General features: G+C 39.2%; 2 protein-coding genes across 2 annotated transcripts in view; one reads left to right on the top strand and one right to left on the bottom strand.

Annotated features, from left to right (window-relative positions):
• LOC132978948 (uncharacterized) lies at positions 1-20,761 on the top strand. The gene is given in 14 exon segments (XM_061044339.1): positions 1-178; positions 1,670-2,886; positions 4,337-4,539; positions 4,714-4,885; positions 5,018-5,068; positions 5,381-5,503; positions 9,009-9,548; positions 11,050-11,253; positions 11,330-11,491; positions 14,444-14,601; positions 16,925-17,200; positions 18,142-18,313; positions 18,573-18,614; positions 19,188-20,761. Coding segments are annotated over 13 exon segments (3,348 nt in total). The 5' UTR covers positions 1-178; positions 1,670-1,743; the 3' UTR covers positions 19,290-20,761.
• LOC132978523 (nuclear receptor subfamily 2 group F member 6-like) overlaps positions 20,430-24,453 on the bottom strand; it is an 8,732-nt gene continuing 4,708 nt past the window's right edge. Inside the window, exons 4-6 of the mRNA XM_061043726.1 lie at positions 24,343-24,451; positions 23,877-24,123; positions 20,430-22,708 (exon numbers count right to left, since the gene is read on the bottom strand). Coding sequence (XP_060899709.1) covers positions 22,434-22,708; positions 23,877-24,123; positions 24,343-24,451 — 631 coding nt within the window. The 3' untranslated portion in view covers positions 20,430-22,433. The remainder of the gene's footprint in view (positions 22,709-23,876; positions 24,124-24,342; positions 24,452-24,453) is intronic.

Here is a 24,453-nt window from a genome sequence, read left to right as displayed (position 1 = left end):
GGCCAATCGCCCTGCATGTGTGGAACTGAGTATCTACCATCAGGAGTGAGTCACCTGAGAGACTGAAGAGTGTGGACTGTGTGGGTCCTCTCGACAAACTGCGGCCATTTTACAGTACCAAACAGGTCCTAAAAGGGACTAACATCTGTATGACCAGTGGGTAAATGGGGTGAGAGCGGTAAGACAAGTTTTTTGGTTTTGAGATTTATCTAATTTTCTTCCAAAAAAGTGCTCTGTATTATTACAGTGCTCCCACTGGGATCTGCTGTGACAGTTTCACGACTGGAGCTGTGCATTAAAAGCTTGTGCAGAAGCTTGCTGTGATTCACAGCGCAGCTTAAACTGCTTTCTTATTAGTTGAGCCATTACAACCCTATAAAAGTGCAAGCATTGGGGAAGCAAATTCCTGTACTGTAGTCATGCTGTGTTTTCTCTCTACTAGAAGAGAGTCTTGCATACTTTAGGACTGTTCCACTGGATTTGAATTGTTTTGGTTAGAGTGGCACAAATAACGTATACTGATTGCCACTCATAAACTTTTAACAAACAATGAAGCTGTAAGATAATGTAATGTAAGATGGACCAAAAGGAAAAGAGATGTTGTGCTTATTATGAACACGTCATCCCAGTTAAAAGCAACTATTAACAATATTTTTGGATGATATGTGAAAGTGTAAATGATAGGCCTCATGTTCACCTTGCGTGTGACATATAAATTATGTGTGACTGCATTCGATCAACCCGGAAATAAAATGTGTTCCAGAGAAGTTCATTCAACAACTATTTTTATACTGATGAAATAGCAAGATTTTGATTTCATGTTCAATGAATTAATTTGTATTTATATAGTGACAAGCCACACAGAGGTGAAGACATTACTTTTTGTAATAGTATTTCATGTGACCTGACTTAATCCACATTAAATCTGTTTGTATGACAGGTTTAAATAGATACATGAGGTACAAGCCTTCTTGATTCCCCCAAACACTACAGAATGTTGAATTGTCCTTCAACTCATTGTTATGGTTTTGATTCACTCTCACATCTCTTATCAGCCACCTGTGTTTCCTGAATAATCCCACAGACCACTACCTCAAGACAATCACAGGAAACTGTGGAACAAAGTGATCTATCAGTTTCTAAAGAGTCAGAGATTTCTCTCTGTGTTCACAGGAAACCAGAGCTTAAAGAAGAGAGAAGCTGAACTAGCAATAAGAAGATTAACACAAACATGACTTAATAAATACTGATATTGCTGTGTTGGATATTCCAATCATTTCCAATAAAAAATAAAAAAAATTGGTTGGCCAGAATGGTAGAAAAAATACATCCACTAAACCGGCATCCTTTGATAAAATTGACAGCAAATAATCTTTAGAAAAGAAAATTGTTTCTATTTTGCTGTCTTAATGTTACTTTAAAAATCTGGGGTCCTCAACCATGTCTTAGTTTTCCATACACATAAAGGTGTACAGAAGGTTATTTACAGTTTAATTCACCTTTGTACCATCAATGTCATTTGGTTTGAAGCTAAATATGAAACTTTAAAATTGTTTGAAAACATCAAATGTGAGTTACTGGAGTACAGGTTTGGTATAATTGGTATATTATTAAATAGGTATATTAATGCTTGCATGGTTATTCAAATGATTGATCTTTCCCCCCACAGATTCTCCCTCTCTGTGCACATAAGCATCGTGTGATCACTCCTTTTTCAATGAATCACCAGAATCTGCCTACAGCATGAAAAGCTGGAGCAGGAAACTCAGGAGTCAAGAGCCTGACAAAGAGGCCGGGTCCTCCTCTAGCAAGAGGAATTCCATTTGTGATCCACCAGTGCCTATATGGGTGACTCACACACCCACACCAGATAATATCACAGATGATGACGACGACGATGAAGCTATCTCTACGGGCCGCACATCCAGCTCGCCTCCTCATGCAGAGAAGGACAAAAAAGGGAGTATGAAGGACAGACTGAAGTCCCTTCTCCCTCTCTCATGGGGGGGCTTTTCACACAAACAGCCAGGGAAAAGTGACAGTTTAAATGACTCTGAGGGCAGCACCAAAGGGATCCAGATCCTTCCTAATGGAACCAGGGTTAGCCCTCCTGTAAGCCCCCTGCTGGAGCGCAGAAACTGGGCTGAATCACTTGGCAGCTCCAGCCAGAACTCCCATAAGCCTTTGCTAAGGGAAAGCCCCTCTGATGATCTGTTCAATCAGGGCCTCAGAGAGGAATCCCTTTTAACCAGTATCCACCCTGCAGAGTACTATGCTGAAAAACTGGAAGTCTACAACCAAAAGTACTCTTATTTAAAGTCCTGGCCAGGGCTGCTCAGACTTCTTGCAGGACTTCAGCTCTTATTCGGGGGAATGGTGTTCGCCTGCATCATCTCCTACGTTCATAAAGATAGTGAGTGGTCTAACACATATGGACACTATAATGGTGCTTATAACAATGGGCTGGGCCTGTCCGGGTACACTTACACAGGCCCTATGACTCCTTTTATACTGGCAGTAGCTGGACTCTCCTGGATTATCACCCTAATTATTTTAGTGATGGGAATGACGATGTATTATCGCACCATCCTCCTCGACGCCCCCTGGTGGCCGCTGACAGAGGCTTTCGTCAACGTGGCCCTGTTCCTGCTCTACATGGCAGCAGGGATTGTCTACCTGAACGACTTGAATCGCGGTGGGCTGTGCTACATGACAATAGGCATTAACCCTATACTAGCCAATCTGTGTAGGGTCGACGGTGGCCAGATGGCAGGGACTGCTTTCATCTTCATCAACATGGCAATGTATCTTGGAAGCTTCGTGGTGTGTTTGAAGATGTGGAGGCACGAGGCTGCACGCAGGGAGATGGAGTACTACGAAAAACAGGTACAATTTATCATTGAAACTTCAAAACATTTCTCTTGTGAATTTACACTGTGATCATTTTCATTATAATTGTCTTAGTTGTATTAAGTTGGATGTAAAGATTTATTCGCCTGTATCCAGTGGATATTTGCCTAAAGTCATTACACAAGGCCTAAAAGAGCTGAAATGTCCCCCATTAAAAGTCTTTACTGCTGGGGCGCTGGTGGCACAGTGCAGTGTTCATGTATATGTATGAACACTGTATGTAGGCTATAGTATGTAGGCTATAGTCCACCAAGCGGGTGGCCCAGGTTCAAATCCAACCTGTGGCTCCGTTCCTGCATGTCATTACCCTCTCACACTGTCCTATCTCTACAATAAAAATACATCTTAAAAAGTCTTTACTGCCACAGGTTAAAAATAATAATAATAATAATAATAATAATAACGAGGCTTATCCAACAGACAGGGGCCCTTTTTCAAACCAACCCCTACACCCATTGTTTATTGTAATTTATAATTTAAGTTAATTTATTGTATTTTTTAGATCAGGGTGTCCTAAATTAATGCAAAGACAAGGAGACTATTGTTGAACATCAGAGCAGCAAAAAGTGTATTTTTTGTTGTTGAATTGAGATTTCACAAAGACATCAAAAGTTGAAAAATAAGAAATAAATATGAACAGCGAAAAGTTGTCTGCGACAACTTTAATATTCTTTTGTTTTTGCGACAGTCCCTGTAAATATAAAACACTTTACAATAAATAAACATATATTTGATCCTCAATACACATTTGAAGTTGTTAACGTCTGTATGATGATATTAAATGTCTATCTTAGTTGGAGCAGTGTTTGAACTCACAGGCGTTACACGTGATCCGAAAGTCGGCACCGGTGCAGACTCGCTGGTGGAGGGTTTTATAACCCACTACCACTCCCCGCTAGTGGGTTTGGGACGGACTTAATATGGCGGACCCTCCGCTGGGACGGGCAAACGGAGGGGTAGTGGGTAGGGGTAGGGTGTAGTGGCCAGGGGTAGGGTGTAGTGGCCGTTTTGAAAAAGGGCCAGGGTTTCGGGTATCTTCCCCCAAATGTGCACATTGAGCTTGCAAATAGAGTCGATGTTATGGAGCATTACAGCTATCCTTTATATTTGAGAAACAGCATGGTCAGCTAATGTATTTAATGCCAAATAAGAAAAGGTGAGAAGAGCAGGGTGAAGATAATACTCTCCCAGCTGAAGGAATGCAGCTTCAGAGGTCTAACATGAGCAGATTTATTTTTCCGGCTAAACTTTTCTTACAATTTTAATTGTTTTATTCACCAACATCTAGTTCACCGAGATGTTGCTGCTTGGTCTCTCAGAAAGTGGCTTGTGATGATGAGGCAGGTCTGCAAACATTACATCAGTTATTTCAATTTATTGGTTTGTGTCTTCTAAATCATTTCTCCCCCTTGACCTTTATCCCCAGGAGGATTTCCACCAGGCCATTCCGCTTACCCTTCAGAAACCAAAGCGCATATCATTCAAGGATGAAATGAATAATTCTCTGAGTAAAGATATTATCAACCAATCTGTGGTCAACCCAGAGGTCCAAAAGAACCCTGTCAGTCTGAACAGGGCCACAGCGTCTGAATACACGCCCAAAGTCCACATCCTCGCAGACTACATCATGTGAGTTCACATTTATCCAAGCTGTCTAGTGGCTTTGCTGGTTTGTTTTGTCACAATAATATTGGTAATGGAATGGTAATGTTATTTACTGTTTATCCCATCAGACAGCAGAGAGAAAGAATCAGTTTGTTGTCACCATGTCAAGTTAACTTCCCACAAATTCCTTCCCTATAGAAAATATCCAGAGATCAGATGTGTGGAGGACAGGGAAAATTACAAAGCTGTGTTCAATGACCAGTACCAGGAATACAAGGACCTCCACAGAGACATCAGCACCGCCCTCAGTAAGTTCAGTGAGCTGGACACCATGATGGAAAAACTCCTCAGAGATGGAAAATGCCAAGAGGTGAGATGGAAGAACCTAAAATGTAGCCCTCTCCACTAATGATATACTCTTTTTCTGTGTAACTCTTGGAGGATGTACTTTTAGGGGAAAGGGTTATTATCAGGGCAAACTAACTGGTTATATATCTTCTAGAGTCAGCCAAGGATTCAAGGCCTTCTGAAGACCTTTCAGCAGAAGAAGAGTGTAAGTGATTGAGTTTGTACAAATAAATTTGAAATCCTGAAATGTATCAGAGACTTACTGGTAACTTTTATAAAAACACCCCAGCAATATTATTTTGGTTTAATAAAGCTCTCCACTGATGCAAATAATGGTGCCTCCATCATGAAATGTGGCGCACTCTGAAAAGTCTCATTTAACGCTGCAGCATTACAATATGAATTAGATAACAAACTGTGGCAGATAGGAAGAGAAGGGGGAAAAAGACAGATTCAGTTAATAGAAGTTGCAGACGTTTTAATATTATATTTAATTGAAGTATTTGTGTTTTTACAGGATCCTGCCTTTCTGGAGAAGAAGGAGCGCTGTGACTATCTGAAAGCAAAATTAAGCCACTTAAAAAACAGAATCCGCACTTTTGACCAGGAAACCATGAGAAATAATTGAAGAGGAATATTTGCACCACATCAGGATCAGGCACAACCAATGTGAAAAAAATAAGAAATTAAATTCTGGTCTGACCTAATGGATAATCTTTGTTTGGCCTCAACAGGAGTTTGGAGTTGACAAGAAACTTAATTTATAACACATTTTTTTCACACGACCTACAATATTATAGGGTAAATTTACATTATCATAATTTTATCATCCTGTTAATTCAGTGTTTGTTTTTATTGTAAGAGCTGCCAGTGATTGAATTTTCTACTTAACATTTTTGAAAGTCTGTACTGTAAAGTTTTTTTAAACTAAATGAATAATGTGCTTTTTTTATTTTGTGTTTTCTGCAACCACCAAACTGTAAAGGATTATTGTAAGGTATTTTTTTGTACGTCATTAAGCCTGATGATTTAATAAGGACACATTGTCTGTTTAAATAAATATTGTGCGCTCAGCTTTAAATGAAGATTAAGCTTTGCAGGCTTCAAATAAATCTCATCACTTCAGTGAAGAATGAGCTGTCGCTGTTCATTAATCAAAAACTCTAAAAAGCTCAGTAGGTACTTTTTTTTTATAACAACCCCATTAGCTTGGCACTTTGATTTATACAAAATACAAAGAAGTAATTTTGTAATAGAAAATAAAAGATGCATTTTAATCACTGTCATGGTTTTAAAACTGGCTCTGAGTAACACAAATTAATCTTTTGGAAAATCACAGTCCTTTTAATACAGATAACATTAACTTTGTTTCAATTTATCAAATACAGACTACTATGTGTCTGAAAGCTTTTAGTGTCATAATCACAGTCTATGTTGTTTATCTTATCAAACCAGCTGCTATTATCATCAACTCCTCATTAACTGTCTGTCAACATGTGCAGTTTCCCTTCTGCACTAAAATCACACATGCATAGTGTAGAACTATATAGTTCTTCAAAATCACTTGTTTTTATGCGTGGATTTTGCCACATTCCTGCAGTGTACTTTCTGGTCATGCACATGTTTAATACTGCATTTGTAAAGACTGACATTTGCTGCAGACTGGTAGCTTAGCAAAGAATCAGTAAATTAATAACTTAAACAACTTTATCAACAGGGTGAAAATGGTTTTGAGCAGCTTGTACATAAAAAAAGTTGGGGGGTGGGGAGGTACACAAAAGGGCTTAAATATGGAATAGGACCTAGAAATGCTGATACATTTAAAAAACCTGCCAACTTGTTAAAGGATCAGTCTGCCAAGAAACAGAAAACCTGTAACTAATCTAAAGGGATCTGGATACATGTCACAATCTTTAGAAAAAGCCAGCTCTCTTCTTAAAGCTATCCAGTGATTTAGCCTACTACTATAATGATAGCTGCTGGCTGGCTATCATTACCATTAACACTATAGTATTTGGGAAAACCCATTCTAGGACTCCTATGTAGTGATTCTTATCTTCATACGTTTTTTTGGAAATAATTATTCAAATCATTGTTAAGGTTATAAAATGTCTACACACCTGTATAACACTCCAAACTCCACATCATATATTAGTTCATTTTACTTATACATGAGTGCTCTCATTCTACAAGCAGAATGTTGTTACATTGATACATTATGACCTTGAAAAGTTCCTGTAATAACCAACAAAGAACTGTTAGTAGTACTTTTTATGGTGATTCAGTAACTCCAAGGACTTTTTTTTTACTTCTGCTTGCATATAATGGAAAACGGAAATTGCTTCATGATAACCTGCATGGTTACAATAATGAAAGCTTCGTGCATAATATCGTCAGAACAGAATAACCACAGACAAAACCAAATCACATCTAACTGTATACAACAATATTCTTAAAATTCTGACATTAACAACAAAAACAACAAGTGACGATTTCATGTTTAGAATCTTTTATAAACATTTATTCCAACAGAAAGCATGATGGGGAAACGAGTCATGATTCAATACTTTATTCAGGCATTGTGTTGCATGAACGTCTCTCTGGCCTATTGGCGGCCCGTTAGAGAGCACGTGGGAGGCGTCAGGTTGGGCGAACACCTCACAGTGATACATCCGCTCCTCAGGGACCTGTGAGTCAAGCAGCTCCGCAAGTTTCGTTTGTGAGGGAAAAGTATCCTTGGGGCGAATTGACGAAGTTTATGACCGTGAGTGAACTATAAAGAGGACATTGATCAGGGAGAGAGAGACTCGTGAATGGAGCCGCGTGAGTTGAACGTTTTCTCTAAACTGTAGGTAAGTGAAATGGTCGGCTCATTGACTTTTTCATTAATGTCGTTGTTGATGAACAATTCCTGGTTAATTGTTCAATTATCTGAACAGTGACATTTTATCAGAAGACTTTGAAGCATAAATAATTGATCTTAAAGCACTCTACAAATGAAGAGTTCCATGTCTAAGTCCTGGAGTGTGAAGGAGACAGATATTTAGTTTCTTCGTTTGAAAATGTATTTGTCTCACTCAGATGGGGAAAAGGAGCAAACAGAGAAGTTCCATTATAAAGTAAACTGAGTTGTTAGTTGTTGTTTTTTTTTTTGCCTTCTCACTTACTGAGGGCAAATTTGAAAAAGTTATGTTCAACTGATGAGAAACAGAGACAGCTCTGCCATGTCTGGCTGGTCTTAGTTTGGAGCTTCTCTCCTATTGGGCTGACAGTCAGGTGCACTCACACTCAGGTAACACACAGCAGAAGCAGCCCAGGGAGGGAACACGACTATGGTTCCTTCCCGAGTAAACACCCCGCATGGCTGCCCCAGCTCGCCTCTAACCTGCTGTCTGTCTGAATTATTGAAGCCTGATGGGTTGAGTTCCTCTGGACTGATGAATTGCGGGTCACTGATATCTGCTAGAGAGGGTTCAGGCCAGGGCTGAGGTGAACGAAGGGCAGAGAGATGCATTATTAGAGATGCAGATGTATTAAAACTCTAAGATTGTTGAACAATACACATTTAAGTCATTTTATGTATTCTCTTTAAAGCTTCTCAGAAAAAAGTGCCAAAAAATGTACGCTTGAACAAAAGGTCATGTAGATGTCAGGCTGGTAAAAAAAAAATTGTATTACGCATTAAAAAGTTGTCAATTTCAACACTTTCTAACAGTCAAGGTTCTGTAATACAGCTATTAGCCTACAGTGTAATCTGTGGCACTTTTTAGAGCACGGCTAACCCAGATTGGGTAATCTTGAGAATGTTTGATCTGGAACATATCCGTCCAGTGTTGCTTTGCATGTCCATCAAAAAGTATGACAGATTATCTGTTACTGAAAAACAAAAATTGGATTACCTCATCCAAGTCGTTCTGATGTCGATTCATTTGTTGTTGTGAATTTTGAATAATTGCCTTCACAAGGTTAGAATTTTACATTTTGAAGCTGCTATATGAAATATTTTTTTCATGCTGAAATGCAAAGGGAAATGGTTACTCAACAGTTCGTAGCAAGGAATTTGCTTTCACCAAGAATTGATCCATTCATATTTTCTTCCTTTTTTCAGGTGTTTTATCAGTTAAATCCTCTGAAAGATGTACGAGCCTCAGTACTATGATTCCCCCCCTATGTACAGCCCGCCTTACAGCACCAACTCCCAGAGCTTCTACCCTCCAAGGAGTGTACAATCCCCCCAGAGCCAGTATGTCCCCTACTCGTATAATGTCCCTCAAGACTCCTACTATCCAGAGGAGAGGCCTCAACTCTTCTACCGCTGGTTTTCTCCTCCTGGATTTGTTAAAACCTTTCAGGGAGCTACAGTTCTCATGTGTTTCCTCATCTTCGCCTGCGTGGCTTCAACCTTGGTGTGGGACATGAATGGTTTCGGGTACGGGGGTTACAGTGCTGGGGGTTCAGCTGCTGCTGCAGGGACTGGGTATGGATATTATGGAGGCAGCTATGGTTATAGTAGCTCCTACATGACGCCACAGTCTGCAAAGGCGGCCATGATTTCCATGGCGGCAATTAACTTCCTGGTTTCTCTGGGGTTCCTGGTGGGGAGTTTCTCTCGGTCACGGATCATGAGGGGATGCAGCTTCTACCTCACTGTGTTCATCTGTGACATCATCTTGGCTGTCCTGCAGGTGAGTCTGTCCTGATGTAAAGTGTGTGAATGCCATTCATTCATTCATTCCTCTTCACAAAGGAACTCTTAAATCCCATCTCTGCCTTTCTATGACATACTTCCCTTCAGTTGTACCTCCCCTTTCACTTAGTATGCTGATGCACTATTATGACTTTATAAGCAATGACTCTATTATGTTTGTGTTTCTTAAAAAGCTGAAGAGTCATCTTTAGAAGAGCGGAGAGCCAAAATATGAGCTAAAACAGACATAGAGCTGCAAAGTTTAGAATTCTTGTATTACATCATTATGCCCGTTCTCTCCCAGTGGAAGCAGCAGAAACAAACACTCAAAATGATACGGCTAACATGTTAGAGCTGCTCATTTCAATATCCAACAAACACAAAGTAACATTAGCTGCTGAAGCAGTAGCCTTCATACAGAGTAAAAAGTGCTTCATGTGAATTCAAAATTCATTCCCCTTTTAACTCTTTCTTGGCTCCGACCAACTTCTGATGGGAAAAAAGTCTTCCAAGATGCTAAATGCTCAACAATGTTCACCAGACTGACTTTAAATGTGTCTCTCTACACAGAGAAGTGATTTTATGAGAGCTTTCTTGAAGACCACTGCTTGCTGTCTGTAAAGGAAATAGATACACACAGCAAGAAAGAACCAAACAAGTGAAGTCGTAGTTCCAGAAAATTAAAACAATTGGCTGAAAGACGCTAAAATGCTCCATTAGGAACTAATGGAAACTATAGATTACAAGTGATGATCATGTTTATTGACTATTGATAAGTATATCTTAAATCTTATCCTAACCTTGTTTTAGAAGGAAATATATCAATTTAGGGAAGCAATGATACAATGGGACCTTTATTTTTAATTTGATTTTACATATTTGTCCCCGAGGGGTAGTTATGGTTTTACACTCTGTTATTAAAAGACATGCTTGTCACACACGGAGGCCCCAAATTACACACATGCACAAAAAGGACCTGCATGCGTTAATGGAGTGAGGTCAGAGTGGGGCTGCTAAACAGGGAGCGCGCCAAGGCTGTTGGGGGCACCTAGGACCTTCCTACTGCCATACTTAGTTCTTCACCAGGACTTGAACCAGCAACCCTACAGTTCCCAACCCAAGTCCCTACAGACTGCGCTACTGCAGGCTTCAGATAAAATAAGGTGATGAAGCATGTTGAAAAAAAAGTTAACATTAGCTATGGTATTGAAATGGTCTACCATAATAGCACAATGCATCATTCAAAGATAACTTATAAATCAATGAAATTAAATTAGAGCCAAACTCACAACAAATCTTATCTTATGACACCTTACATTAAGAGCAGCTCTAGACAGTACTCTTTGCACTTGGCAGCAGTGGAAAGGAAAATCATTTTTAACAGGCATAAACCTCAGGCATGGGCTGACTCATTGGTGAACAGCCATCTGCAGAGACCAAAACATGTAGAGGCATTTAAATTGTATCACTTAATAAAGGAGCCTCTCTTTGTCTCCCAGGGCATCATCGACATCATCTTTGTGATCGGGGTGAACCCGATGTCTCAGAGCTCTCAGAGTATGCTCTATAACCCCATGCTGATGATGTGCCAGAATATCCAGGGCAGCCCCAGCCTCAGCGGCAGCGTGGGGGCCGGTTTCCCGGGGGGGTTCCCCATGTACAATCAATACCTGCACCACTACTGCTACATGGACCCCGAGGAGGTGGGCCAGATAATTTCACTCTATTATTTGACATGATTTGTTATATTGTGATCTATAAGTTGCTTTCTGTCCTCAGACGGTGGCGTTAGTGTTTGGTCTGATTGTGGTGTTGGCCCTGGCTCTGTCCGCTTACTACGCCTACAAGACCCGCAGCAAGATTTGGAGACACGGCAAAGCTAATATCTTATGGGACGAGCCTCGGGGCCGGTCGTCTGAGGGGCAAGATGTGCAGGACTGGGTGAGAAATGTCCCTGAGTGTAAAAGTCTTAATTTAAGTCTAAGTGATATTTAAACTTAGCTAAGAATGGTGATGGTGCCTATTGTTGTTTAAAACAGAAATGCTGAGTTAAAAGGATCCAAATGATAGTTTGAACACAAAGCCAAAGTTACCTCAGCACTTAAAAAAAAAAAAAAGTAAGAAGCAGGTAAAGGTCCAGGCTGACACTCCACATTGTGAAGTGTCTCAACCATTAAAACGACCATTCGTCTTGTCAAACACACATTATCTGCTGCTGTTTATCTTGGGCACTCCCAGGTTTCACTCTAGCTGATCATTAACCAGACTAGTGATAAAAGCACCTCAGCCCTAATGTATCACACTGAGTGACAATAAACATTATAGGATTTCCTGAAAAAGGAAACGGGTCAGGAGAGTCTTTCAAAGCAAGTCATGCCATACTTAAGAACAAGGTTTTAAGTTTCAGTTTGTCTGGACAGGTATCATCCCACGTGGACTTGAACCCAGCCAAAGAGCATTGCTTATGACTGTCCGCTGTCTCCGCTGTGGTCACAAAGTGGACTAGATAAGCTGTTGTATGTGCACTAATGCAATCTGCAAAGTCTAGCGTTTGTGTCTGACACATTGGAAAAACATGTATCAGATCGTAAAATATAAGTTCATATTAAGGATTTCCACAGTGAATGACAACTTTGGTCACGGGACTAATATTTAATAATAACTCTGTTCTTTTTCTTTTGTAAGATAAGCGCCCCCTTTTGGCCTGGTGATGTTTAATAACATTATTTTAGCTAATGTTGTTTCAATGTGGAAAGATATTGTTTGAACAAAGTTTACACATTTCTATCTTGTAGTCCACTTATTGTCTCTTCTGGACTGTTGGTTCCTAAAATGTCAAAAAAAAAAAAAAAATCCTCTTAAAAGATTAAAAGGTTTTGGAGGCCTAAAGGTCTGGGAGAAAAAATAGTATTTGTCTTTCAAAAGACAGGCTGAGAGCCTCTGTCACAGCCTCAGCTTCAAGCAGTACTGCAGACTGTGCTGTTTGTAGTGCATAGCAGCAGCCTCATGTGGTATTTAGTAGTGATTAATGTACTGAAGTATCAGTGTACTATGCATGTGTCACTATGTCTCATTATAGAGCAGGAGGAAACATATTCGGTTAATCCAGCGAGGCCTTGGCCCACATACGTCTTATCACTGCAGAGCGAGACACAGGCCGTATTCTGGGCCACTCTTGTGTTGCACTGAAGATGCTTGCCTTGCGGGGAGGCATATATAATGTATGTGACATGTATAATGTATAAAAAGGGTAGAGTTGCCTCTATGTTGTGAATCCCTGCAGAGTGTGGTGGTGCTAAATGATTCAGGATGAGAAGGAACCGCTGCAGATTAGACTCCTGGCTGAGAAGTCATTTTATTTGACAGAAAGGAGAGGTAATTGGGGAGGAAAACGTAGTATACTATATAATAAAACAAGCACTGCATACATATTAGATTTGTACATTTACTGTACAAAAACAAAAGTCCAGTTTATATTTATTCGCATGTACAACTCCCTCAAAGCAATGAGGAGAAAAGAAGACTCAAAATAAACGTGTACAGCTTCTCCTCACAGAAAATAAACTAAAAACTGTTAAGAGAATTTAAAAAAAGGAAAATCGATAGTTAATCTTTAAAGGGTTGAATTATCTTAACATTAAATTATTAAAGATTTTTTTAGTGTGGTTTTGTTGACTTTTATTTCGATATATTTGGATCCAGAAATAAATAATCAACTGCTATTTTTTAATGGTTAATAAATCAATTAATTCATTTAATCAACACTCTCTCATCAGGTTTTGGTATAAACTCGAGAGTGCATTCTTCAAAATATATTGTCATTTTAAAACCTATAAATGCTTAATAGAAAATTACAGAGGGTTAATTTACATTAAGAACAATCAAATATTGCAGGTCGTTAAAAAAAAAGAGATTAAGTTCTTAACAGCAAACCTTATAAATTGTGACTGGACTGAACATCAAATGAATAAAATACACTGAAGATTTACACGGAGGCTTGTTGTGCTGCAGCAATGTATCTGATTTCCTGCAGTTTTTCCAGGATTTTCTACACACAGACAGCAGAGGATCATCCTTCCTCAGTCATGAGATCTATGTCACCGGCTGCTTTCTTCCAGACATCTTCATCTGCTCTCTGGATCCACATCCTGTGCTACTGCACTGGCTCAGAAATAGGCCAAAGACCAGGAGTCATTAATAATGAATGATACAATAAGACAGAGGATTATAGATTCATAATGCAGCTTTAGTATTGGGTTATCTTTTCAGTGTTGTCCTAACGTCCTTTTCTTTCCAATAAGAGGTTGAAATCTGTTCTAACATTACTGGTTTGTACTGCAGGTGTTCAGAATTTTCTGTTCGACATGCTCATAGTGCTGTTTTTACCTGGATGTTCTGCAGCATGTTACCTGATAATCCAGAAAGATTGCACAGCCAAAATCTTTGTTTCCCCTGTGTCTCTATCTTTCTCAGCATGCTCGCACACTCATACACATACTACTCCTCTGGAAATATGCATTTCATTTCAGACACAGTTAAGAAAATATTTTTCCTGTGGTTTCTTTCAAATAATTGTTTTTGATATTTGTTGAAAGAGCGAATTTGAGCCGAGACACTGATCATCCTGGAAAGAGAAAAGGGACTTCTTTCTTTTGTGTGTGCGTGTGTGTGTGTGTGTGTGTGTGTCCTTGTATCCCTCTAGCTACATGCAAATATTTGAATTTGACTATAACATTTGTAACATAAAGAACACATTTGTATTTTTTTTAAAGTTTTTTTTGCAAATCTCTGCACGAAAATGTTTACGTTTTCTGCCGTATAGACTTAGAATTAGAGTGTATATACAAATATTTATGGAAAAGATCCTGATTTACCTTTCCTGATATTGTTTAGGTGAACCATGTTGGAGATTCACGCAGCACCCAGCAGGCACCAACTGTTGTCGTATCGGAGAGAGCGACAGCACCTGAGCTGAGGGCAGAGAACAGCATGGTCTCCTACGGCAACGGGACAGTCAGCATCCACAGTGAGGGGAATTGTAAAAGCAACATGTGAGTGATGGTGGCTGCTGGTGGTGTGTGAACAAACGGTATGATCTGGGGGTGCAGATGGCCTAGCTAGTACCCCATATACAGAGCGGGCGGCCCGGTTCAAGTCTGACCTGTGGCTCCTTTCCTGTATGTCATTCCTCACTCTCTCTCCCCGGTTTCTCACTTCTCTCACTATTCACTGTCATATTGAATAAAGGTAATAAAAAATAAAAAAAAACAGGATGAATTAAAAAAAACATAAACCTGAAAACACACTCACATCTCACTTCTTTTAGTGACAGCTGTCAGGACGATGTTTACATGAAATAAATATAAACACATATTCTATACACTGCAAAACATATATATAAGTTTTCTAATTTATAGGCTAGTCTTTTTCAAAGTTTAAGGAGCGAGTAAAGCTATTATGTAAGGAGGTTTAGTTTTATACCATAAGAACTGGACCAAAACCAAATCACTGGGTTTCCAATAACTTTAATAAGTTAAATTTTTTAAGTTGCAATTTCAAATGAAACGGATTGTTCTGGAGACGAGTTCATTTCAGAAACATCCTAAAATCTTCAGCTTGTGAAGACCAAAGCAGCCACATAAGTTCTTCATTGTTATTTTTCTGTTTGTTTGAGATTCCTAAACAGTTATAATTGTAGAGGCTAAAAAAAGATCGTGTCAATAAATGACGCTTGTGAAGAACTTGTAAACAGTGGAATTTCTCACAGATTTACTACACATCAAGTGAGCAAAGTCATCTGGTTGTTAAGAAAACAACCAGATGACTTCTGCTTACTTGATTGCACACTTTTTTGTCTTATAAGAAGTGTTCCGCTCCAACATCACACAAGCAAGCTTGGAATTTTTATACATAAATGGAAACACATGAAGTGAAATATCTCATACAGTGGAGTTAGTTAAAACCGTTTTGGAACCTTTTTGGTTTCTTTCTTGCATATTTTTGTCAATTTCTTTTCTACTGAGGGATACTACTGTCTATTGTTTTACATGTCAAGTAATTAAATACATTTTCTGATCTTTCTATTTGGCCTTTTCTCATATTACCTGTTTTTTTGTTTGCCTTGTTATCTCTTCTGTGTGGATCCCAGGGTTTCTACTGACTTCCCCGTGGACGTTAACAGAGATCCAAATGATGAATAAAAACTGGAAAACTTGGAAAATTTGAAAATTTTATGCAAAGAAAAAAAAAATCAATAATCAAAATTCTGATTTGTGGGTCTCCGTGATGGTCTGTCCTTTGGATGGACCATTCACAATTTTGGTCTAGACTTGCACATACTTGTAACCAATGAAAACCCACTTTATTCTCTAACGCCACCATGACGTTGACAGTTGATTTTGAGTGAAATATTAACGCTATTGGATGGATTGTTATGACATTTGGTATTAAATAAGTGCACCCTCGAGTAGAATGGTAAAATATTCAATTATCCGACACATTTTAGCTTGGAACAACAGATAGTGAAAACTAAATTAATGCAATTTCTTTACATCATGATATAAATACTTTTTTCAATTACAAATGATTTCTTGTTTCTGTGGCTGTCAATATATAGACTGAATAAAAGAAGCGTATGTAGTTTTGGGTTCCAATGGTTCCAAAACAAAAGTCTAGGAGGAAATTATTCTGCTCTCACTTGGTTTATTACTTCATTACTCATTCTCCAAATGTGTTATTGGTCTCATTGTTAAGTTTCAAGTCATCTTCAAAATTGCATGATGTTCAGCTCTCAAAATATGGTACAATTAAGAATAAGCAATAAAGCAGTGTAAGACTGATTTGCTACCTTGGGACCTTGAGGATTTTGAGTCTCATTATAGAGGCAAAGCAAAGCATACAGTAAGAACCCTCTCATCCAATTATGGTCACATAAAAAAACACACAAAAACCAAAATGAGAATAGCTAAGGGTTACAAACTTGAGGTTCCAAGCTTCATTGTGGAGAGGAGAAATAAAGGGTGATGTAACTGCTAAGTCTCTTTGTTGGGGTTTATAGATTTTTTCAAGGAAATACAGATGTGGTAACACAACTTAAGTAAACCATAAAAATATGTCTGCTGCTTTCTTTACAAAATGAGATTATATGAAAGCATTTTACTTTATTATCATTTTTTCATGGAAACATCTTACTTGAGGACTTTAGAGTCCAGACCTGCAATAAGACAACACAATGCTCAAACCTCTCAGCACTGCAATATACAAATAAACAAGAAAAGAGAAAATTTGGCATTTGTTCCTGAGTTTATGGCAGAAAGTTATACTAAAGTTCTAAAAATAATATCAGTTAATGATATATGTCTTTGTTTACCATAGTTTCTCTGCAGACAACAGTAATGGTCGGGCTCCTGAGCCTCTGTACCAGAACAGCAGGGTGACGGTTTGCTCCAGCAGCTCCTCAGAGCAGACCGACAGCATCAGAAAACCTCCTCTTCATCATCATCATCATCATCATGTGAAGAAGGAACAGAGGGAGGATTCACAACCCAGACCCGCGGCCCAGGAGGTGTTGGAGTCCCAGTATGAGACTGGCTACACCACCGGAGACACTGGGAATGAGTTGGACCGGGACCATACTGATCACCTGTACAGGTAGACATTTTTGTGGGTGGCAGTAGCTCAGTCTGTAGGGACTTGGGTTGGGAATCAGACCCCCCCCCCCACCAGCTCAGGAGCCCATAGCCCACTGTGGGCAGCCCCCCCACTCCGAGACCTCTCCATTCGTGCATGTCCATAGGATCCTGTTTGTGCATGTGCGTGTGTGTATTTCAGCCTATGTCTGTGTAGCATGTTAACTAGACAGAGTGTAAAAACTAATTTCCCCTCACAGGATCAATAAAGTATAAATTATTATTATTAGACGATTTTCTTCTGCAAGTTAAAAATGGTGTTTGTTCATTGGTTAGTATATAAGCAAAGAAAAATCCCCCTTGCACAGGAGGAGTGAAAATATTATTCTGTAATTCATTTTATAAAGAACTGGAAATACACCATACAGTATGAAAGAAAAATTGAAATTTTAAAGTAATTTGAGAAAAAAAATGGAAAACAAAGATTTAAAACAAGATGTGCTGGTATAAAATACAAATGAAGTCAGTTTTCTTACGGCTGTTAAAAAATATATTTACTAAAAAACGTTACTGTCTTTCTTTAGAAAGATTGATTAATTCTAAATTTAATTGAAGATCTAATTCATCTATGTGCTCATTTCTTTAAATAAGAATAATATCTTTTTGTAGTTTAAAGCAAGGAAATGCTTAATTTTGAAGATGTGGATATCTGAATCACCAAAATTAAAATATTGCCAGTCTGAGGGGAAACATTACTTTGGGTTGAACTTTGGCTGACTAATAACATCATGAATAATAATAATACCCTGAAACAAACTGATGCTGATACACCACTAGTACTGGCCTGCATAACTACTGTCCTTAAAGCATTATTGCTGATAATTAATATGATTTTGATTTTATTTTTACAGTTTTATTTACAAAATAATAATTTAATTCCTTTAACTTGATGCCTCTGTTCAGGCTGTATCCAGTTATAACTTCAGATGAGCAGCGCCAGCAGTACAAGAAGGAGTTTGAGTCAGATCTGAGCTGCTATAAGAGCCTCTGCGCCCAAATGGATGACATCAGCGACCAGATGCACAAGCTGAGCCGAGAGCTGGACACAGTGGACGACAGCTCCATGAAGTACCAGGTAGAGGGGGGAAAAACAGGAGGGAAGAGCGCAGGGTGGAAAAATACAGGACTTGCTGCCAGGAGAATATAGAGTCATAGTGGTGCCTTTTAATTATATCAAACAGCTTACTTCGTCCTCAGTGTGAGTCTGTGTGACTGCCATTGAAAACACTGAGTGAACCAAGCATGATCTCAATGTTAATGTTATCTTAATTCCTAGAATTTTCTGGTAGTTTAATGCCATTATTTTGTTAAAGAATGTGTATTTCCATTTTTAGGGTGTGGCAGATGAGTATAACCGGTTCAAAGACATGAAAAGGGTAAGTGGAAAAAGATCTGAAGAACCAAAATGTGAAATTTCAGTTACAGATCAACATTTTGGAAAATATGATTATATTCTCACTTGCTAAGAGTTAAATAAGAAGACAAATACTACTCACAGTTTTATGCTGGAAGATTTAAAACTACAACATCATAGAAATAATGCTATGAAGCTAAGCTAGTCTCATTAGGCTAGCTTAGCATAAAGACTGGGAGCGGGACGAAACAGCTAGCCTGGCTCTTTCCAAAGCAACATCTGGCTGCAGTGACTTCCTGGCGTGTTAAGTAACTGTAGCCGAAATGCTTGGCTAATAACCACCCATAAAACTACAATTGTGTTTTTAGACCTTGATTTTGTATTGTTAAACAGAAATGTTAGGGAACTGGTCGATTTTTGATGGAGACAGGCTAGCTGTTTCTGCCTGTTTCCAGTCTTTATTGGAAGCTAAGCTAACTGGCTACCCCTAGCTGTAGCTTTATATTTAACATATATCTATCTATACATATCATCCAGCTAATTTTACCGATATAATAGTTTAATATATACTTGACTGAATGTCTCTTGCTTCCAGACGCCTGACTATCAAGCTAAGAAGAAGCATTGCAAAGAACTTCGCCAAAAACTTTTCCACATCAAACGTCTGGTCAAAATCTACGACCAAGGTCTTTGTTAGCGTTAATAATCTGTACTAACAGCTGAGGATGAACACTGGCGGAGTGAAGGTGTTACATAGCTGGAAAATACAAGACTTTATCCTCAATATTTTCTACAGTTTGACAGCTTCCTGTTTAAATGTAAGAGTTCCAACCATAGACTGTAAATAATAATGGACGATGCCTGAATGACGTCACCCATCTGTTACGGCAGGGGGATCCGGAGCTCATCGGCAGCAGCCGACATCCTGGAAATCTCAGCCTAACTTTCAGACAACCTAAAGATAGGCAAAGATCTGTAGCTGAGGCACGTTTTAAACGGTCAATCATCTCAGCTACGTGTTTTACTATGAATATCATGTTGTATCGTTCATAAATTCAAAACGGAGCAGTTTTAAAAAATGAATCCCTCGTACAGTGTGTGTCCATGATGACAATAACTAATCAGACCTATTTTGTTTTTTATACCAGACTTTAAACATGTTAATTTATGCTGTAAAATCTGTCTTTTTCTGGCTAATGTGTGTATGTGACTTCCGGGGCTCCTGGAGCCAGCCTCAAGTGGACACTCAATGAACTGCAGGGTTTTGCACTTCGGTTGTGGCTTCATTTTTCTAGACCGGAGGTTGCCACTTGGTTCCAACATGGCCCTCAACTGGCCTTACAGTGACAGAACCTTCACTTTATTTGACCCTTATATTTACCACTCCTGTATTATTTTTTGCAGCTGTCATTACTGCTAGGATAATCCGAGTTACTTTCTGCGTGGTTGTAATATACTCCTTTACAAGATGACATTAATTACATCTGAATTTGTATGCACCTTGTGGTATAATTCACCCTCTTTCACGGTGTCAATTGTAGTTAAATGTTTTATTGTTACAGAATGTGATAGAATGGGAACTGATGAATGTGACTTTTTGTTCCGAAATAATGGGATGGTAAAGAGCATAGGCTGTGTAAATATATTATTTCCAGCTCAGGTAAGGAGCAATAATAATAAAAAAAACTTTAAATCTGTCTTAATTTGAAATCTGACTTTGCTTCATTAATACACTGAAACATTAATGGTATTTGTTGTAGTGTTTATTTGGCATTCTTCATACAGATGTAATTACAACATTTTCAAGTTGTTTGCAAAAAAACAAAAACAATTGACACACGGTTATCTTTTTATTCTTTTAATAACATTGCCATACACAGAAAACTTTAGAAATTTAAGAACTGGGTAACACAAAGATAAGAAAACATGTATCGTATATTTATCTTTTATTTTGTGATGACATGATTGGATGTAAAGAAGGAACTCCAAACAATTTTCAGAAGGCCTGGTGGTAGATCAAGAAGCAGAGCTACATCAGTCATAAATGCAGAGTGTAATTAAGCTCTTTACTCTCAAATATATCCTTCAACATTACGTAAACTTGCATCTTGAAATACCAGTTTGAGGTAAATCCTGGTGGACCAGCAAATAAAGGCCTGTCTGCTTTTTCTTGTGATGTTTTGGCATTGAATATATTCCATGAACAGTTTTTTCCCCACCAGATTTCTCATCCATTACAGCATCGTCTCACAGCAGCAGAGACTCACTCAGGTGTTTGTAGATGAGAGCATGAACATCTCTTTATCACGTCAGCTGTAATGGCATGAAGGTAAGCTTCTTCTTTTTTGACATCTGAACAGATGTAAGAGGTATTTTCATGTAAATACAAATAGAAAAACATTTAGAAGTTAACAGTGAAAGCAATACTTAAAATGTTTAAATGAACCTCGAATTACGAAATAGAAAATAATCAAACTGTCTCAACTTAGCAGAGATCGAAAACAACATTTGAACATGCAAAAAGACAAAGTTGGCTTCAATATATATACACATTTCAATACTTGATTCGAGGGATCAATACCCCAGAAACAGCATTGATCAACGTAAACTGGTATTTAACTGGTAGTGTTGGTTTCAACTCTCTCAACCACCAACTTGATTTGTTGCTAAATCATATCTTGAATTGTTGTACTAGTACCCGAGTTGATGTCAGCCTGCCGATACCCAATAAAGAAATAAACATCCAAACAATACACAATAGTTGCATTCACCGTATTAAGCCATTCAAAACCAATAGTCCAAATGCAAGTGGATTTGTGATTTTTTGAAAGATACATTACGAATGTTTGCAATGCTCAGAATTGTTGCTTACTGAATAACAAGGCAGTTGTCAAAAAGAAGGCGGTTTCTGGTGAACAACATTTACAGAGGTTTGTGTTTAGGAAATATCAGACTAAAGCATTCTGATGTCTTGTGAGGTAATAGTCCGCTCTCATGTCAATTCATTTTTTTTTTCTTTTCTCCAATCGTCTCTCAATACAGCAACAGTGAGCCCTGGGGATGAATGTAAATGCATTGTTCACTTGATGGTCAGGCAGTCAAAGAGAGTCGGTTCATGTCCTTCTCTCTGCTTTGTGTACTTCATATTTTAAAAACCATCTCTGAGGATGTTTTGATAGACTTTGGTGACTTTTTTTCTTTGTTTTATTCTCATTCTCTTCCACTTGAATTGTTCTTTCTCAGTGAGTTTATAGTTTTCTCTTACTATGTTTTATTTCATTCCACCGTATGCCCACAGCCTCCCGACACTTCAAACAGTTCATTTAGCTCCTTTTCTATTCACAATATCGTCTTGGACTGTTTTCAGTTGTGTGGATAAAAAGATCACTGTATCACAAATGGTGAGCCATGAAAAATGAGCCCAGAGTTTCGGTGGCGGGACAGTTTTGTCCTCTAGATGTGTTTGTAGCAGGGTGCTGCTGCCCTCTACATGAAAACTGCGGCGTCTTTTGTCACTGTAGCATGTGGGTGGTACATGACTGGCTGTGGCGACCATATCGGGACCCAGCATGAGGATCTGGTCTCTGGCCTGAGATCTGGCACCAGAACGAGCTAGCTGGCAACAAGACAGATCCAACCTGGCACTGTCTCCTCTCTTCTCAGGAGACGGAGGACTCGTTTCATGAAAGGGAATAGAGCGGTTACAGTACAGTACGTATGACGGCCAGCTGGATCTGCAGTTTCATAACCACACAGATGGAAGGCGATGAGTCAGGAGGTTTCCTGTGGGTCCTTATCGTCACTGATCCCAAACGGAGACCTCGTCCGTCAGGGTGGGGAGCTACTGTCCCGGGACATACGGCCAGCTGATGGAGCTTCCGGAGAGCTGCATGTCGCGGATCAGCGTCTCGATGGGGGTCTTTCCTACCAGGCGCATGAAGAAGAGCTGCGAGATGAGGCTGGCGGGGACGGCGCGCAGGGCAGGGAGGCGCAGGAGCAGGCGTCCGAAGCGCTGAGGCTGACTCGGGTATTGCATCCTCTCATACTCTGTCAGAGCCACCTGAGCCTTCTCCTGCAGAGACTCCACGTGGACCGGGTCTGTTAGACCGCAGGCGTCTAAGAGGAAGGAGGGAAGAGGAGGAGGCGGTTACTTAAGAGTGTGGGCAGGTTACATAAAGAGTCGTGATAAGCTGAGAGGAAGGTAACAATCCTGGCTCAAATGCAATAAAAAGCCTTGAAGAGGAACACCTACAAATGTAGTTCCTCAGTATGTGCACACTATGAGGTAAATAAATGATTTACAAATATAAACCTGGGAAATAACTTTACAAAATGAGCGCAAAGGTTTCTTCCATTTTTAGAGATTTGATCTCTTCTATGTATAACCACAAGGCAATCTGTTGAGGAAAATCAGCGCAGTGCTGAATACTGACCAGTACTAGCACCTCACACAGCAGTGCATCTTTGCATTATCATTAATAAGCCAGGAGATGGTGCCACAGTAGTTAAATACCCAGATCATGGCGGCAAGCTTGCCTGCAATTCTAAGACGAATAATGCGGGAAAAAAACAACATAGTTCATTATTTTCAGTTTTTTGTAAGGGTCTTTTAGTCAACCAGTCACATAGTCAATACACTTCTGTGAAAACAGTTGATAAATGTCTAATTTGGCTCTGGAAGGCAAGTTTTGTTTAGTATGAAAATCAAGCCCTGATGACGTCATGGAGATGTTATCACGGTCCTCTCTGCCCAGACTTGAACACTACAAGTAAATGCTGTTATTTTCATCTGTACACTTGATGGGAAGCTCAAGACCTATGTCACCTTCTTGATACTTTTATCAGAGCTTTTTCTGAAAGAACTTTTTTTTTTTCATGATTTATAGTTTAATGCATTTTTCAACAAATCCAAAACATTCAATATTGTACAGTTGTGATACTTAACCAACAAAATTGTGAGAGTTAAACAGTACTATTTCTCCTGAGAAATAAAGCTTGACCTGTATTGTTTTCATTTTAATTTATATAAAAAAAACATTGTATTCCATGTAATTTAAAATAGTGTCATTGCCCCCCCCCCCCATACAATGTTTTTCATGACCTGCTTGTTATTATTTTGCTTCCTTTGTGAAGCACTTTGTGAGTTGATTTTGAAAAATGTTCTATACGTCATGTTTTTGTTTTGTTTTAATCATTATCATTAAAAGTCATCTGCCTGTTGTCGGCTGTGGAGAAGATTATGTTACAATAAAAACAGATAAAGCAGAAGAGGATCAGTAATTACCCGGTGAGAACAGTGCGATGGCCTTGAGACAGCTGTACTCAGCTGAGTCCACCTGCAGACGGGTAAGCTTGTCCACCTGATCCTGGAACACCCTCACCTGGTCCATAAAGGAAACCACTCGCTCTGCAGACATGGGCGAGGAGTGAAAGCCGGCCGCCGCCAACAGGGGAGCCATGTGGAGCGGCAAAGCCGACTGGGCTGCGTTGAGGATGAAGAGCTCACTCCAGCTCAGCCTCAGCAGGGCCACCTGTGGATTTGTTCGTGTGTTAATCAGGTTGCTACACACTGGTATCATACATTTTTAATGCTCGCTGTATTCATTGTGTATTTATGTTTTTGCTTCAGCCTATATCTGTTTCTCTCCTACATTTCTAGGAATACTTTCTGAGAAAAACCCTTCAAAATATGCATTCACACACATCAAATTGTATATTTTGACCTTTTTAATTTAATGTAATCTACTGACCTGGTCTGAAACAGGAAGCTCGGGGAAATACGGGATGTTTCTGGCCCACTCCACAGTGCTGAAAAGCAGCCGGGCAGCCAGTTCACAGATGTTATCTATCCCCATGGCGTT

Source organism: Labrus mixtus, chromosome 8 (genome assembly GCF_963584025.1).
Source record: "Labrus mixtus chromosome 8, fLabMix1.1, whole genome shotgun sequence".
NCBI lineage: Eukaryota > Metazoa > Chordata > Actinopteri > Labriformes > Labridae > Labrus > Labrus mixtus.
This window is presented reverse-complemented; position numbering and strand designations above follow the sequence as displayed.